A 12785-nucleotide genomic window follows, 5' to 3' on the forward strand; every position below is an offset into this window, starting at 1 on the left:
TGCGCAGTCCCCCACTTTGGAGACGGCGGGGGGGCGGGGGGGGTGGGGGTGGGTTGCCCAGCTAGGGAAGTGTTCTCTGGAGACCCTCCCCTTTCCTACCGGCCTCCACCTGGGTCTCCAGAGCCTCAAACAAGGCTGTATACAGACACCTGTCTTAGCTGAGCAGAGGTGCCCAGCCCCTCCACGTCTCAGGCTGTGCTCAGGCCTGGCTTGTACTCGAACTTTTATTTCTTTTAAATTTTTATTAAATAAAAGGGGCAGAAGAGGGGACCTGTGGTCTCCCAACTGTGGGAAGCCACCAGCCCTAACCTCTCTCCACTCAAGGTGCATGGCGTGGTCGGCTGAGGTGTAAGCTGGGTGGGAGGGCGGCTGGGAAAGGTCAGAGGCCAGGACCTGTGCCCCTCACCGCTCCTGGAAGACTCAGTGGGTGGGGTGGGGCCTTCTGGTGCCAACTGCCACTGGCCTTGAGGCTGGGCCCCGTGGGGCTGGGCTGTGACAGTGTCCTCCCACCCCCAGGAGGAAAGGCAAAGCGTCCTTCAGCAAGAAGATGCCACCAGGGCTGGGGTACTCGTGGCAGCGCCTACTCATGCACATCCCAGATCTCGGACAGCAGAGGCGGCAGCTTCTTGTCCTGCAGCCGCAGCGCGAAGACCTGCTCCGAGTGCACGGAGCTGAGGGTGCGCAGGCTCACCAGCTTCATGAGCATGCGTGGGAAGCGGAGCTGGTCCTGCAGGGGAGGGCAGACAGGGAGGTACTGCTGGGGGGCCCTGCCCAGCAAGGCCAGCTGAGTCTGGAAAGCCAGTCCCATGAATGGTCAGGCCAACCCGGAACCCAACCCAGGGCTTGGGACATCGCTGCTGATCTCATTAACACCAAAGCACGGCTGAGACTAGGACCCGAGAGCAGAGGCAGACAGCCCCCAGGCTCAGCGTGCCCTAACCTGGGCGGCCTGAGGCCAGCAGCGAGCTTGCCCTGGCAGGGAACGGCGGCTTCCGTACCTGCGGCCGCTTGATGCGAGTGTAGGAGAGCAGGGCCTCCACGTAGGGCTGCTGCAGGGCCTCCACTCGGCTGGGCTCCTGCACATTGGGCCGGTCCGCCGAGAAGATGTTGATGGCGATGAGCAGGGCGTACTCTGCATCATCCAGGCCCAGGCGACGCATGGCCCGGGAGAACTCGAAGATGGGGTTGATGAACTCCACCTGCAGGCCTGCAAGAGCGGCCCCAGAGCAGCCTCGCACCCTGCCCCTGGCCCCGGGGCACTCAGGGCACAAGTTAGGACAGCTGGTGACAGTTATTCCTGCTTCCTACCGGATGGGCCTGGGAGTGCCTGTTAGGTAGTGGCGCCCACACCCTTCCCTCCCACACACCGTGGAAGGCCTCGTCTTCTCAGGTCCCAGAACCTGCCCTCATGGAGGCAGCGGAAAAGGGGCCATGCTAGGCCACACTGTGAGCCCTTAGGTGGCTCCCACTGCTGAGACTCAGATATGCTATGATTCAGCCACGAGCCATTAGTTATTGTGTGTACCTACTGTGTGCCGTGGCCTGGAGGAGAGTGATTTACAACCCACCCCACCCCTTTTCTGTAAAGGATAACAAATTCTAGACTGCCCTTGCCGGCACAGTGAGGCCCTAAGAACAAAACAAAACCATCGGGGCAGCATCCAGGCAAACTAGTTGTCACCCAGGTCCAGGCAAGGGATAGTACACGCTGGACCCCGATGCTGCACTGTACTGATGGGCACCAATTCAGAGCAAGGTAGCCAGGGCCTGGGAGAGAGGATGGACCAAGGAAGAGGAGGACGGAGGTCAGGTCCTGTCCTAGCAGAGGGAATGTGGGTGTGGTCGCGGCACCCTGGACTGCTGTGAGGGCAGACATGGGGGGAGGGCAGTGGCAGAGCCACCAGTCACTGAGGATCTGAGCAGGACTGAGCCTGGGGCCCGGAGAACTGGGCTGGGAAGCCTAACTTCCCTGCCGGTCCTGCCCTCCTAGGCCTGACTGCCTGTGGTTCCTGCAAGCCTGGCTGCGGGGCCTTTCCCAGGCTGGATCATATAGACTTTAATCCCAGTAACTGCCCTGCTACCCTCACACTGGAAGAATCCTAGGACCCTCTTGTGTGGTGGAAGTGAGCTGGTGCTTAGAGGAAAGCAGAACGGGGAGCGGGTGCCTCAGGCTACTGAGAGGCATCTGAGGTGTCCTGGGGAGGAGATAAGATACCCCAAGCTGAGTAAGCAAGGCCTCTGTTCACAACGGGTGGCAATGGCAGTGGCAGCCGCCCCGTTCTCAGGGCAGACGGCCAGGTGAGCTCCCAGGACGGAGTCCCACAAGTCACTCTGGGGTGGGGGCTTCTCCCTGACCTCCTGCCAGAGCGGCAGTGACGGCAAAGCCTCCCCCATGCATCTGGCTTCGATCAACACCAGGGCCCCAGCCGGCGGCCCCCCGCTGACCTGCACGGTGGAAGTCGTCCTTGCTGTAGGTGAAGTCCTTGAGGAACGTGATGCACTCCGTCTCGTGGTTGTAGCGCCTGGCTGTCTCCAGCAACATGATCTGGAGGTGACAAGGTACAGGGTTCCTCAGCTGCCACCGTCTGCCAGGCCAGATGTTCTGAGCGTTCCTTCCTCCAACTCTGTCACACACTGCCCCATCCAAGGGCATTGGCGCCACATAACTGGGGTGCAGGTTGGAGTTCTGACTCTCCACACTCAGAACAGAACTTTGCATAGAGCTGACACTCAGTAACTGCTCACTATCCTTGATTTAGGGCAAATATCCATTCCTCTGAAAAGTCTTTGGGGCACATTTCTCCAACAGTCCATCTAATATCTTTCTTTCTTTTTATTTATTTACTTAATATTTATACAATATTCTGCCTGCATGTGTGCCTACATGCCAGGAGAGGGCACAAGATCTCATTATAGATGGTCGTGAGCCACCATGTGGTTGCTGAGAATTGAACTCAGGACCTTTAGAAGAACAGCCAGTGCTCTTAACCTCTGAGGCCATTGCTCCAGCCCATATCTTTCACTTTTTTCTACCCCAACGTATTTACCTTTTGTCCCTGACTGGCTCACTTGAACACTCCAGCTGACCACACCCCACAGGGGTTCAGACCCACTTATACTACAGCAGGGCCCCCAGCTGCCTCTGGTTATTACCTCGATGGTGGATGCCTTCAGGAGGGCGATCTGGTCCTCCCGGCCCAGCTGCAAGAACCCTGGCACCTGCTTGGCAAAGTCCACAATCTCCTGGACTGAGATGATGGCCAGCTCCGTGAAGTGGGCAAAACGCTGCTGACGAGCATCTCGGGACTGAGGGTCTGCACCCAAGGGCCAGGGCTGGGACACAGGAGACCAGGGTCACATGGGTTCGTACATGCCCTAGGAAAACCCTCCCTAGCCTGGGTGGGCTCTGCCCACTGGGCTGGGCAAGGCGATACCGTGACTTTGGGCTGGTCGGAGAAAGACCGTTTGTTGCACTGCAGCTGCGCAGCCACCAGCTGCTGGATCATCAGCTCCTGCGCCGCTGTCAGCTGGATGCCCTCTCCTTCCCCAGAGCCCTGGCCACCGCCCTCAGAAGTGCCAGGGGAGGCGGCGGGCCGGGCTGAGCTACTGGATGCTGCCTCAGTCGGGGGCGGCGGCTGCTGCTGCTGCTGCTTCTGAATCTTTTTCTTCCGAATCTGCTCCTCAGAAAGCACACCTGCAGCAGAGCAGACCTCAGTGGCGAGCCCCACCCTCACTTACTCCTCCCTCCAGGAAGAGCCATCCTCCCTCCAGCCCCACCCCTCCGGGAGGACCCCATCTCTCCCTTCCCTGCGCTCACACTGCTCCCGCATGCCAGCCTCCTTGCACTTGCGCAGCCGGCAGAGCTGGCACTTGCGACGCATGAAGGCATCCATCTGGCAGGTTCCACTGCCCCGACAGGCATAGCGCCCGGCCCCACCGTGGACCACGCTGCGCCGGAAGAAGCCTTTGCAGCCTTCACAACTGAGCACATTGTAGTGGAAGCCCGAGGCCTTGTCCCCGCACACGCGGCACAGCTCATGGCCCAGCATCTTCGGGGCCGGGCCCTTCTTCCGCTTGCGTTCGGGCTCATCCTCTGGCTCTAAGATGACTTGGGGTGAGCAGAGGCCATGAGAGAGAGCGACAAAGAGAGACAGCAGCCTGGGGACAGGCCATGGGAAGTCTCGAAGCGAGGGTGAGAGGGCAGGGCTGCAACACGCCAAGGGAAAGATCTGCAGGTTGGTGGGCTCCTGGGAATGAGTCAGAGGCGACAAAGGGAAACAGGAGGAAAAGCCCACCGAGAGACAAGGACCACCAAATCCCCACCCTTCCTTCACGCTGCCCCACACCCCTGTCCTGGCCCTGGCTCCCTGGCTCACCCACGATGTAGGCAGAGTTGGACCCCTCAGAGCTTAGAGGGGCATCAGTCTCCTGCCCCTCCTCCTTAATAGTGGCCGATGTGGAGGAGGTACTGGGCTGAGGAGAACCATTCCCTAGGAGAAGGAAGAAGGGACAGTGAGCTCCTCCAACACTGGGGAGGGGCCAGGGCAGGGGAAGGGCGACTGTCACTCACCAGGCACTGGCGTGTCCACAGAGTTTGTGGGGGAAGACATGGTGGGTCACGAAGCAGCCTGCTGAACATAGGGGACCCAGCCAATTACAGGGCCTTAACAACACTCAAGGGCTCTTTGGAGACATGATCTCCTGCAGTTTAAGCTAACCAGACTATGTGGCTAAACATCTTGAGCCACCTCCCAAATCCTGGAACTCACTCCCCTAGGCTGTCTTGGGATATTCGGCGTGCCTGCCTAGGCCTTTCAAGTGCTGGCATCACAAGACTGTGCCACCACACCTCAGTGTTTTTACCCAACTCCCAGCCCCGGTCCCTTACAAACATCTCACCCATTTTAACAACGCCCGCCCACTTTTGCTCCCTCGCATTCTCTACGAACCAAAACTTCCCATGACAGGTCCCACTGCTCCCTAACACTAAGAAAACTCAACAACTCAAAATTCCTCTTTTGTGAGCACGCTCTGCACTCTTATCGTGGGCAACCCTAACTTTGTCCCGCCCCTCCCATCAGGCCCCAACCCTTACCCTACCATAGGCTTCTTCAAGGCTTTGCTCCACCCCAAGAGAGACCCCAGACCCCACTCCATCCTATCAGGTCTCTGGGCCCTCCCTTCCCACCCTTGAACACATACTCAAATCTCGACCACCCCCTCCCCGCCCCTGCTGGGTCCCGGCCCCGCCATCCCCCCAGAAACCAATCATAGGCTGTCACTGCTCCACGCCCTCCATGCCCCAGCTTCCAAGCCCCACCCAACAACGATCCAGGCCCCGCCCTAGGGAGCAAAGACCTTCCATCACAAACTTTACACCATTCATCCCATCCATTCCGTAGCCCGCCCCCGGCCCACCAATCATAGGCTTCCCCTACGCCACACCACGCCCACCTCGCTCCAGGCCCCGCCCCTCTCCGAGCACCAGGGGGAGGCGGGGCTCATGACTGCACCAGCGGTTCTTGAGGCGACGGGGTGCGGGCGGCGGGGGGGGGGGGTCTCCTACTCCGTGGCCCTGGAAGCGATCGTGCGAGGCGGGAGCTGCGGAGGAGTGAGGGAAGGAGGCGCGCGCTGAGCGGGACCCGCGGCGAGCCGCACGCCCAGCCCAGCCCCGCCCGTCCCGCCGCCCGGCGCACTTGCCTCTGCGTCCGCAGCGGCGGGTGTTCCTCCACAGCACTTCAGAAGTAACTTCAGAAGCCTAGGAGTAGCTCCGAGCAACAGCGCTGACTGCCGGGGAGGGAGGGGGAAAGCAAAAGAAACTTCGCCACTTCTTCCGGCAACCCCGCTGCGCGTCACTTCCGGATATAGGCGGGCCGGGAAAGGTGACAAACTTCCGGCCTGCCCAGGCGCCAGCGAATGAGGGGCCTTGGCCGGAAGTGGCACACTTACCGGAAGGTTTATTTCTTCTGGTAGTTCTGTGGGACACGCAGAAAAAAGTTCGGGAAAGTTCTTTTGGGTTTTTTTTCCCCACACATGACTAAGGAAGCATGTTTACCCCTTTTTGAGTTGTTTAAAGTTCTCTACTTTTGAAGCAGTTGCTACACAGTTGGTTTTAAATTTTGGTTTTTGATTTTTGAGACAGGGTTTCATACTGCCAAGGGTGGCCTTGATCCTCCTGCCTCCACTTCCCTGTTGTTGCACTAGCAGATCCACTTCCGGCCCTGTATTTTGGTCCTAAATAAGTTAAATTTGGGGAATGGCAAGATGATTCAGCAAGTAAAGGCTCTTGCCACTGAGTTTGAGGACCTGGGTTCAATTCCCAGATCCCAGATAATGGAAAGAGCTCGCCAACTTCTCAGTTGCCCTCCGACCTCCACAGGTGCGTACACAAACATGCACAATAAATATATGTCATTAAGAGAGGTTCAATTGGGACTGGAGAGCTGGCTCAGAGGTTAAGAGCACCGACTGCTCTTCCAAAGGTCATGAGTTCAATTCCCAGCAACCACATGGTGGCTCACAACCATCTATAATGAGATCTGGTGTCCTCTTCTGGCCTGCAGGCAGGATGTTGTATACATAATAAATAAAGAAATCTGAGTCGGGCGTGGTGGCCCTCGCTTTAGTCCCAGCACTCGGGAGGCAGAGGCAGGTGGATCTCAGTGAGTTCGAGGCCAACCTGGTCTACAGGGTGAGTGTAGGACAGCCAAGACTACACAGAGAAACCCTGTCTCAAAAAAAAAAAACAAAAAACAAACAGAAAAAAAAAAAGAAATCTGAGAGAGAGAGAGAGAGAGATTCAATTACAGCTGTGAACCCCAAACTAAAACCCAGGTTCCTTCCTTAGGCCCCTCTTGAGACAGGGAAAAGAGGATCGCCCCTCCACAGAGGAAGTGACGCAGCCACGTTCATCAGAGTATGAGCATGCATGTGTGTGCCATAGTGTTCTGCAACCTGTTTTGTCCTTAACCACCGTGGGCGAGTGATTGCATGCGTGCCGAGGAGGATTACTTCAGTGTGCCCATATTGAGAAACCAGCAGGTCTAGTGGATGAAGAAAACCGACTTCCCCATACTGATGGTGGCTCTGCGATGAGAGAGAGACAAAGGGCTCTGGCCAGGTCAGGCTAAGCTGTGGGCTGGTCTATCATTAGCTAAGATCTGGTTCTGCCAGCTCGGGCCGGGGTCTTCCATACTTGAGTGGCAGATGTGTTTTATTTTGTTAGCAGCCCAGGCAGCCCTCCAACTTTCTCTTGCCTCGGCGTCCTGAGTGCTAGGGTTACAGAGATTCATCTCCACACCTGGCCTTGGAGGGGAATTGTGATTCTAAGCATCAGATGCTTGTCTGCCAGACTTGCTAATCCTGGATTTTTTTTTTAAAAAAATGTATATGTATGTGTTTATTTACATGGTTTTTAAAAAAAAGATTATTTAATTACTTTATATGCTGAGTGTGTTGTTTGTATGTAGTTCCATGTGCCACCTATGTGCCTGGTCAGCCCATGGAGGCCAGAAGAAGGCACGGAACTGAAGTCATAGACAGTTGTGAGCCGCCATCAATCGAAGCCACTGTTAATCAAACCTTGGTCCTCTGTAAGGACAGCCAGCCAGTGAGACAGCTCCAGTTCTTGCTCCTGGGGTGTCATGTGTCCTGGGAAAGAGAAATAACAAAGGCAACAGACCAGAGGGGCAAAACTGAAATCAGCCAAGAGAAGGACAGGAGTTTAAGGACCACCCAGGCAGCCTGGCCTTGTTATCTGTGTCTCCTTAGGGACGAGGTTCCGACCCGTAACACATCCAGTGCACCTTTGCTGTTTTGTCAGTGGCTTTGTTGAGATTTAACTTGCTGGACAGTTGATCCAGTTTGAATTTTACGCAAAAAAAAAAAAAAAATGCATCTTTGGGGGCTGGAGAGGTGGCTCAGAGGTTAAGAACATCGGCTGCTCTTCCAGAGGTCCTGAGTTCAGTTCCCAGCAACCACATGGTGGTTCACACCCATCTGTAAAGAAATCGGGTGTCCTCTTCTGGTGTGTAAGTGTACATGTAGACAAAACACTGTATACATAAATAAATAAATGTTAAAAAAAAAAAAAAGAAATGGAAGGCGTCATTTAATTTCTCCTTTCCGAATTAAAAAAAAAATGCATCTTTGTAAAGAGTTCTCAAAACGTTTTACAACCTTCACTATAATGGATTTTACACCATGTTTGTCACCCCACAAAACAATCATGTGTCCATTAACAGTTGCATCCCACGCGTGTCCCTAGGCAACTATTACTCCGCTTCTGTCTCCATGGGATTTGCCTATTCTGGAAATAGAATCCTGGAACTTATTATTCTCCGCGACTGGCATTTTTGTTGTTATTGTTCCTTGTACTATTTTCAAGTTTTGCGTATGTTGTTTTATGTATTAGGTATCAGTACTTTCATATCTCTTTGTGGTTGTAAAAATTTTCTATTGTATGAGCATACCAAGTGTCATTAGTTACCAATTTGCCAACATTTAGGTAATTTTGTTTGTTTGTTTGTTTGTTTTGTTCTGTTTTTTTGAAACAGGATTTCTTATTTAGCCTTGGCTGTCCTGGAACTCACTCTGCAGACCAGGTCAGCCTCTAACTCCCAAGTGCTGAGGTTAGAAGTGTGTGCCGCCACTGCCCGGCCACTTGAGTAACTTCTACTGAAGGCTACAACACTGCAAAGAACACTGATGCCCAAGGGCTGTTTGTTTTATTTTGTCCTAAGGCAGAGTCTCAGAGCCTAAGCTTGAAGAGATGGCCGAACAATTAAGCACACTGACTGCTCTTGCAGAGGACCTGGGTTCAATTCCCAACATCCACATGGCAGCTCACAACCATCTGTAACTACAGTCCCAGGAGATCCAGTGCTCTCTTCCAACCTGTGCAGGCACCAGGCACATTCGCAGTGCACATACACACATGCAGGCAAGATACCCAGACACGTGAAAACATAATATTTCTTTTAAAGTCTAAGGCAGCACTGAAGGCATGATTCCTGTCTTAGCCTCCTGGGTGTTGAAATTAAAGGTATGCACCACAGTGCCCAGAGGTTTTTAAGCTGGCATCTTGCTGTATTGCATAAACTGGCCCTGAGATCTGGGGGCCAAGTGATCCTCCTGCCTCACCCTCCTGAATGGTAGGACGACAGGTGCGTGCCGAGTGCTGATTTCCCCACATCGGCAATGTGTGTTATTATCTCTCTCGCCTTTCTTTGTGCTGGATGCAAAGTCAGGGTTCACTGTGGCTTTAGTTTGTTCTTCCTGGTAAGTAGTGGGTCAAAGGGCAAACCACAAGAATCTAAGTAGTTTTAAGTAGGTGAGCTGGCACAATCTTACGGTCCCAGCACACTGGTGGCAGAAGCAGAACGGTCAGGAATTCATCTACAGTGTGAGTTCTAGGCCACCCTGGGCTGCAAGGGACCCTAGGGGAAGAAAACAACAATAAAAATAGATATGGTTCTCTCCCTCCCCCCCTTCTCTCTCTCTCTGTGTGTATGTGTGTGTGTGTGTGTGTATGTGTGTGTGTGTGTGTGTGGTGTATACGTCCCAAATGCTGGAAGGGCTGGTGTGCAATTGGCCCTATTTTTGGTTCTAGAACTGACAAAACTTCATTCCACAGAACAGCAAGTATCCCAGGGAAGCAAGCAGAGGAAGTTGCTTTCTACAGAGGAAGAGAAAAAGAAATAGAAAGAAAATCACACACACACACACAACTCAAAAGCAGCTTGATTGTCCCAATGCCAGTTTCTCATTGTAAAGGGCTGGTGAGGTTCCTGGGACGGCTGGGGCGTGTGCAGCAGGCTAACGTCCTACCTCGGAGACCCAGAGGGCAGAGGAGAGTGCTCACCTCACTGCTGGACATTGGCGTGTGACCTCCACACACATGCTGGGGCACATGGATGCTGTGTGCTGTATGTCCACAAGCATAAATGAGAAGTAACATGGGAAAAATAATAACAACAAGAAACCACCAGAGACATCAAGAGGGCATCAGATAAGTTGGAGCTGGGATGACAGCCTTTTGGGGTCACTTGAAGTGGGTGCCGAAGTCAGAAGTCTAGTCCTGTGATAAGAGGAGCCCATAAAAACACAGCAGATGTGACATTTGAAATTATGTGTACACAGTCATGAGGTGGAAAGTCCAGCAAGTGCCACCATCTGTCCCTAGCTATGTCATAATAAAATGACTCTCCCCCCCCCCCCACTTAGCATGTCCAGTAAGCTGGGGTGGAGTCAACACTGTTTGCTTAGCAGGCAGGAGGCTCTGAGGTCCAACCCCAGCACCAAAAAGTAAAATGTGCCAAACTTCTGAGGGAATATGACCTACAGCCGCTGTGAAGAAAGAAAGGCGCTGCAGGCAGGAGCAGGCCGAGGCAGGGATAATTCCAGTGCCTTCAAACACGAGTAAGGCTAGGGTGTGTGGAGGCTTTGAGTAAGAGCGTGCAACATGATCAGAGAAAGCAGACTTGGACATCCTAGCTACTCCTATGAGGCTGAGACAGGACGATCAACAGTTCATAGCCTGCCAGGTTTACAGAGTAAGCTCGGGTGAGGCTGGGCAATTGAATGGCACCTGTCTCAAAATAAAAAGTAAAAAGAAGGCTTAGAATGTGGCTCAGTGGTAGAGCCCCTGCCTAGAATCCCCCAGTGAGGGGCTGGAGTGTGGCTCAGTGGTAGAGCCCCTGCCTAGAATCCCCCAGTGAGGGGCTGGGGTGTGACTCAGTGGTAAAGCCCTGCCTAGAATACCCCAGTAAGGGGCTGGGGTGTGACTCAGTGGTAAAGCCCTGCCTAGAATACCCCAGTAAGGGGCTCGGGGCCTGGCTCACTGGGAGAGCCCCTGCCTGGAAGCCCTTGTCTCTGTGTTCCCTCCCCAGTCTCCCCTAGAAGGTGGCAATATGGGCCCACTTGCCCAGCTATATGAGGAAGCATATTCTCCCAGATAGCTTGGTGTGCAGTTAGTCAGACAGGAGAAACTACCAGCACTGGGCTTGGCTAGACCAGCAAGCAGAGGCTGGTGTACCTCCCAGCAGCAGGAGAGGCCGCCTCCGGGAACCTGTCCCCAGGTCCACGCTGCCACCATGTGGCCATGGGATGATTTGCAGACAACACTTCACAGAGCTGTGAAGGGATGTGAGGGTCCCAGGATGAGGATGACAAAGAGGTGAGTTATCAGGGTTTGTTGAATGGAAACACGAGGCTATGACGGCTCCCTGCTGTGGTTGAGGAGAGGGCTTATTGTAGACCTAAGGAAGAGACCAGCCAGAGGCGTCTGGAAGAGTGCTGACTGAACCAGGACAGCGGACTGAATTGGGCCATGGAGGGCAGGAGGAGCAAAAGAGGAAGGGGGGAGGGGGGGGGGGCGAGAGAGGAGCCGAGGACCAAGAGACCAAGAGACCCTGTAGTCACAATGGCTGATGTTAGGGATCTGAGAAGCTGAGGGAAGCTCGGGCAGTGGGAAGGTTCTGGCTGGCAGGTGGTGTGCAAAGCGCTGAGAGGAGGCAGCGCTCTGTAACCGGTATTGGTGATGCCGAGAGAGCCTGGCACCTGCGGCCACCTGATCGCACATCAGGTAGCCACCTGGATTTCTTTGAGACCCAGCCGTTGTGACTGAAACTGCTGCTGTTTAAGAGAAGACATGGGGTCCGGGGAGGCTAGCAGTTGGGGGTGGGGGTGGGGGCGCGTGGGTCCAAAGAAAGTCTCTTCCTAGTTTTTAGTAGGTTGTGACTGTTTCTAGGTTCTGGGGAAGTGGTCAGGAATCAATCAATTACTCTTTAATTTTAACTATGTGCATGAACGCAGCGGCCATGGAGGTTAGGAGAGGGTGTCGGATACCATGGATCTGGAGCTACAGGCTTTTGTGAGCCACCCAAACAGGGTTCTGAGAGCTGAACTTAGGTCCTCTACAAGAGCACTTAAACACTGAGCCCCCTCTCTGAACTTATTTTATTTTGTTTGTTTGTTTGTTTGTCTGTCTGTCTGTCTGTCTGTTTGTTTGTTTTTGCAAATAGAGTCTTAAGTAGCCTACAGTGGTCTTGAACTTTCTGTGTAGCGAGGATAACGTTGAACTTTTGAGCCAACTGCCTCCAACTCCCAAGGGCTAGAACGACAGATGCATGCCACCACATCTTGCTAGAGCACCTTTCCGTACTAAGTGACCATGGGCCACCTGGCCTTCCATCCTGCCCTTTCTTTGTCTCCTCTCCCCCATCACATCCTCTCCTCTTTCCTTAAGCAGCACAAATATGGCAGCACTACAGTCACTTGTTGGGGGTTGGTCTGGTGCTCTGTGTATTTAGGCGCTAAATTCTGGGTCCCAAGGTCTGGCTGCTGTTGGCTCTGTTTATTAACAATTAAACTTTATTATACAACCCAACTAGCATACACAAGAAGGAAAAAAAGGTTAAAGGGACAGAAGAGTGAACCTTCCGGTATCCGTTCCACGGGACAGGTCCTTAGGTGTCTCTCTGTCCCGCGAGCTGGTCTGGTCCGGTTGCTCTCTCTGTGCGCTCTCCTCGCCTCAACCTGTTGTTTTGTCTTCCCCCCACCTTCCCAGTCACATGCACAGGGCGGTCTCCTTTTCCCTTCGAGGGTCAATTAGGAAAACAATAGCCACGGTGGGGTTCCCAGGTCGGCTTCCTGAATTCCAAGCCCAGGAAGGCTCCAAACAGTCTCTCACAAGGTATTCATGGGGTGCCCCAAGGGTAAAGCCCGCTAAGACTGCTTCCACCTGTGACAAAGCTTAATCTTTCCCACACATCCCCCTTCTCTTT

General features: G+C 53.9%; 1 protein-coding gene and 1 long non-coding RNA gene across 4 annotated transcripts; one reads left to right on the forward strand and one right to left on the reverse strand.

Annotated features, from left to right (window-relative positions):
* Positions 1-210: 210 nt before the first annotated feature.
* Positions 211-5853, reverse strand: NR1H2 (nuclear receptor subfamily 1 group H member 2). Of its 3 annotated transcripts, none has more exons than XM_084773300.1 (10): positions 5701-5853; positions 5455-5601; positions 4571-4628; positions 4377-4490; positions 3818-4099; positions 3435-3694; positions 3154-3333; positions 2446-2545; positions 999-1207; positions 211-727 (listed from the first exon to the last, which is right to left on the reverse strand). In XM_084773300.1, the coding sequence occupies exons 3-10, from the start codon at positions 4608-4610 to the stop codon at positions 581-583; spliced, it is 1332 nt and encodes a 443-aa protein (XP_084629426.1). In that variant the 5' UTR covers positions 4611-4628; positions 5455-5601; positions 5701-5853; the 3' UTR covers positions 211-580. The 3 variants fall into 3 exon arrangements, with proteins under 3 accessions (XP_084629426.1, XP_084629424.1, XP_084629425.1); XM_084773298.1 differs by having other exon boundaries at positions 3818-4108; positions 5701-5852; XM_084773299.1 differs by having other exon boundaries at positions 3818-4108; positions 4571-4631; positions 5701-5852.
* Positions 5854-5970: 117 nt separating this feature from the next.
* Positions 5971-7905, forward strand: LOC311592634. Its single transcript, XR_014777467.1, has 2 exons — positions 5971-6379; positions 6848-7905. It is a non-coding gene; the product is annotated as an uncharacterized lncRNA (long non-coding RNA).
* The last annotated feature ends 4880 nt before the right edge of the window (positions 7906-12785 follow it).

Source organism: Acomys minous (assembly GCF_964271855.1).
Source record: "Acomys minous genome assembly, chromosome: 2".
Taxonomy (NCBI): Eukaryota; Metazoa; Chordata; class Mammalia; order Rodentia; family Muridae; genus Acomys; species Acomys minous.

Coding starts and splice junctions, on each gene's coding strand:
- NR1H2 (XM_084773298.1), bottom strand. CDS start 4,610: ATGTCTTCCCCCACAAACTCTGTGGACACGCCAGTGCCTG. Junction 4,491..4,570: donor TGTGGACACGCCAGTGCCTG/GTGAGTGACAGT, acceptor TCCTTCTCCTAG/GGAATGGTTCTCCTCAGCCC. Junction 2,546..3,153: donor TGAAGGCATCCACCATCGAG/GTAATAACCAGA, acceptor TGTCACCTCCAG/ATCATGTTGCTGGAGACAGC.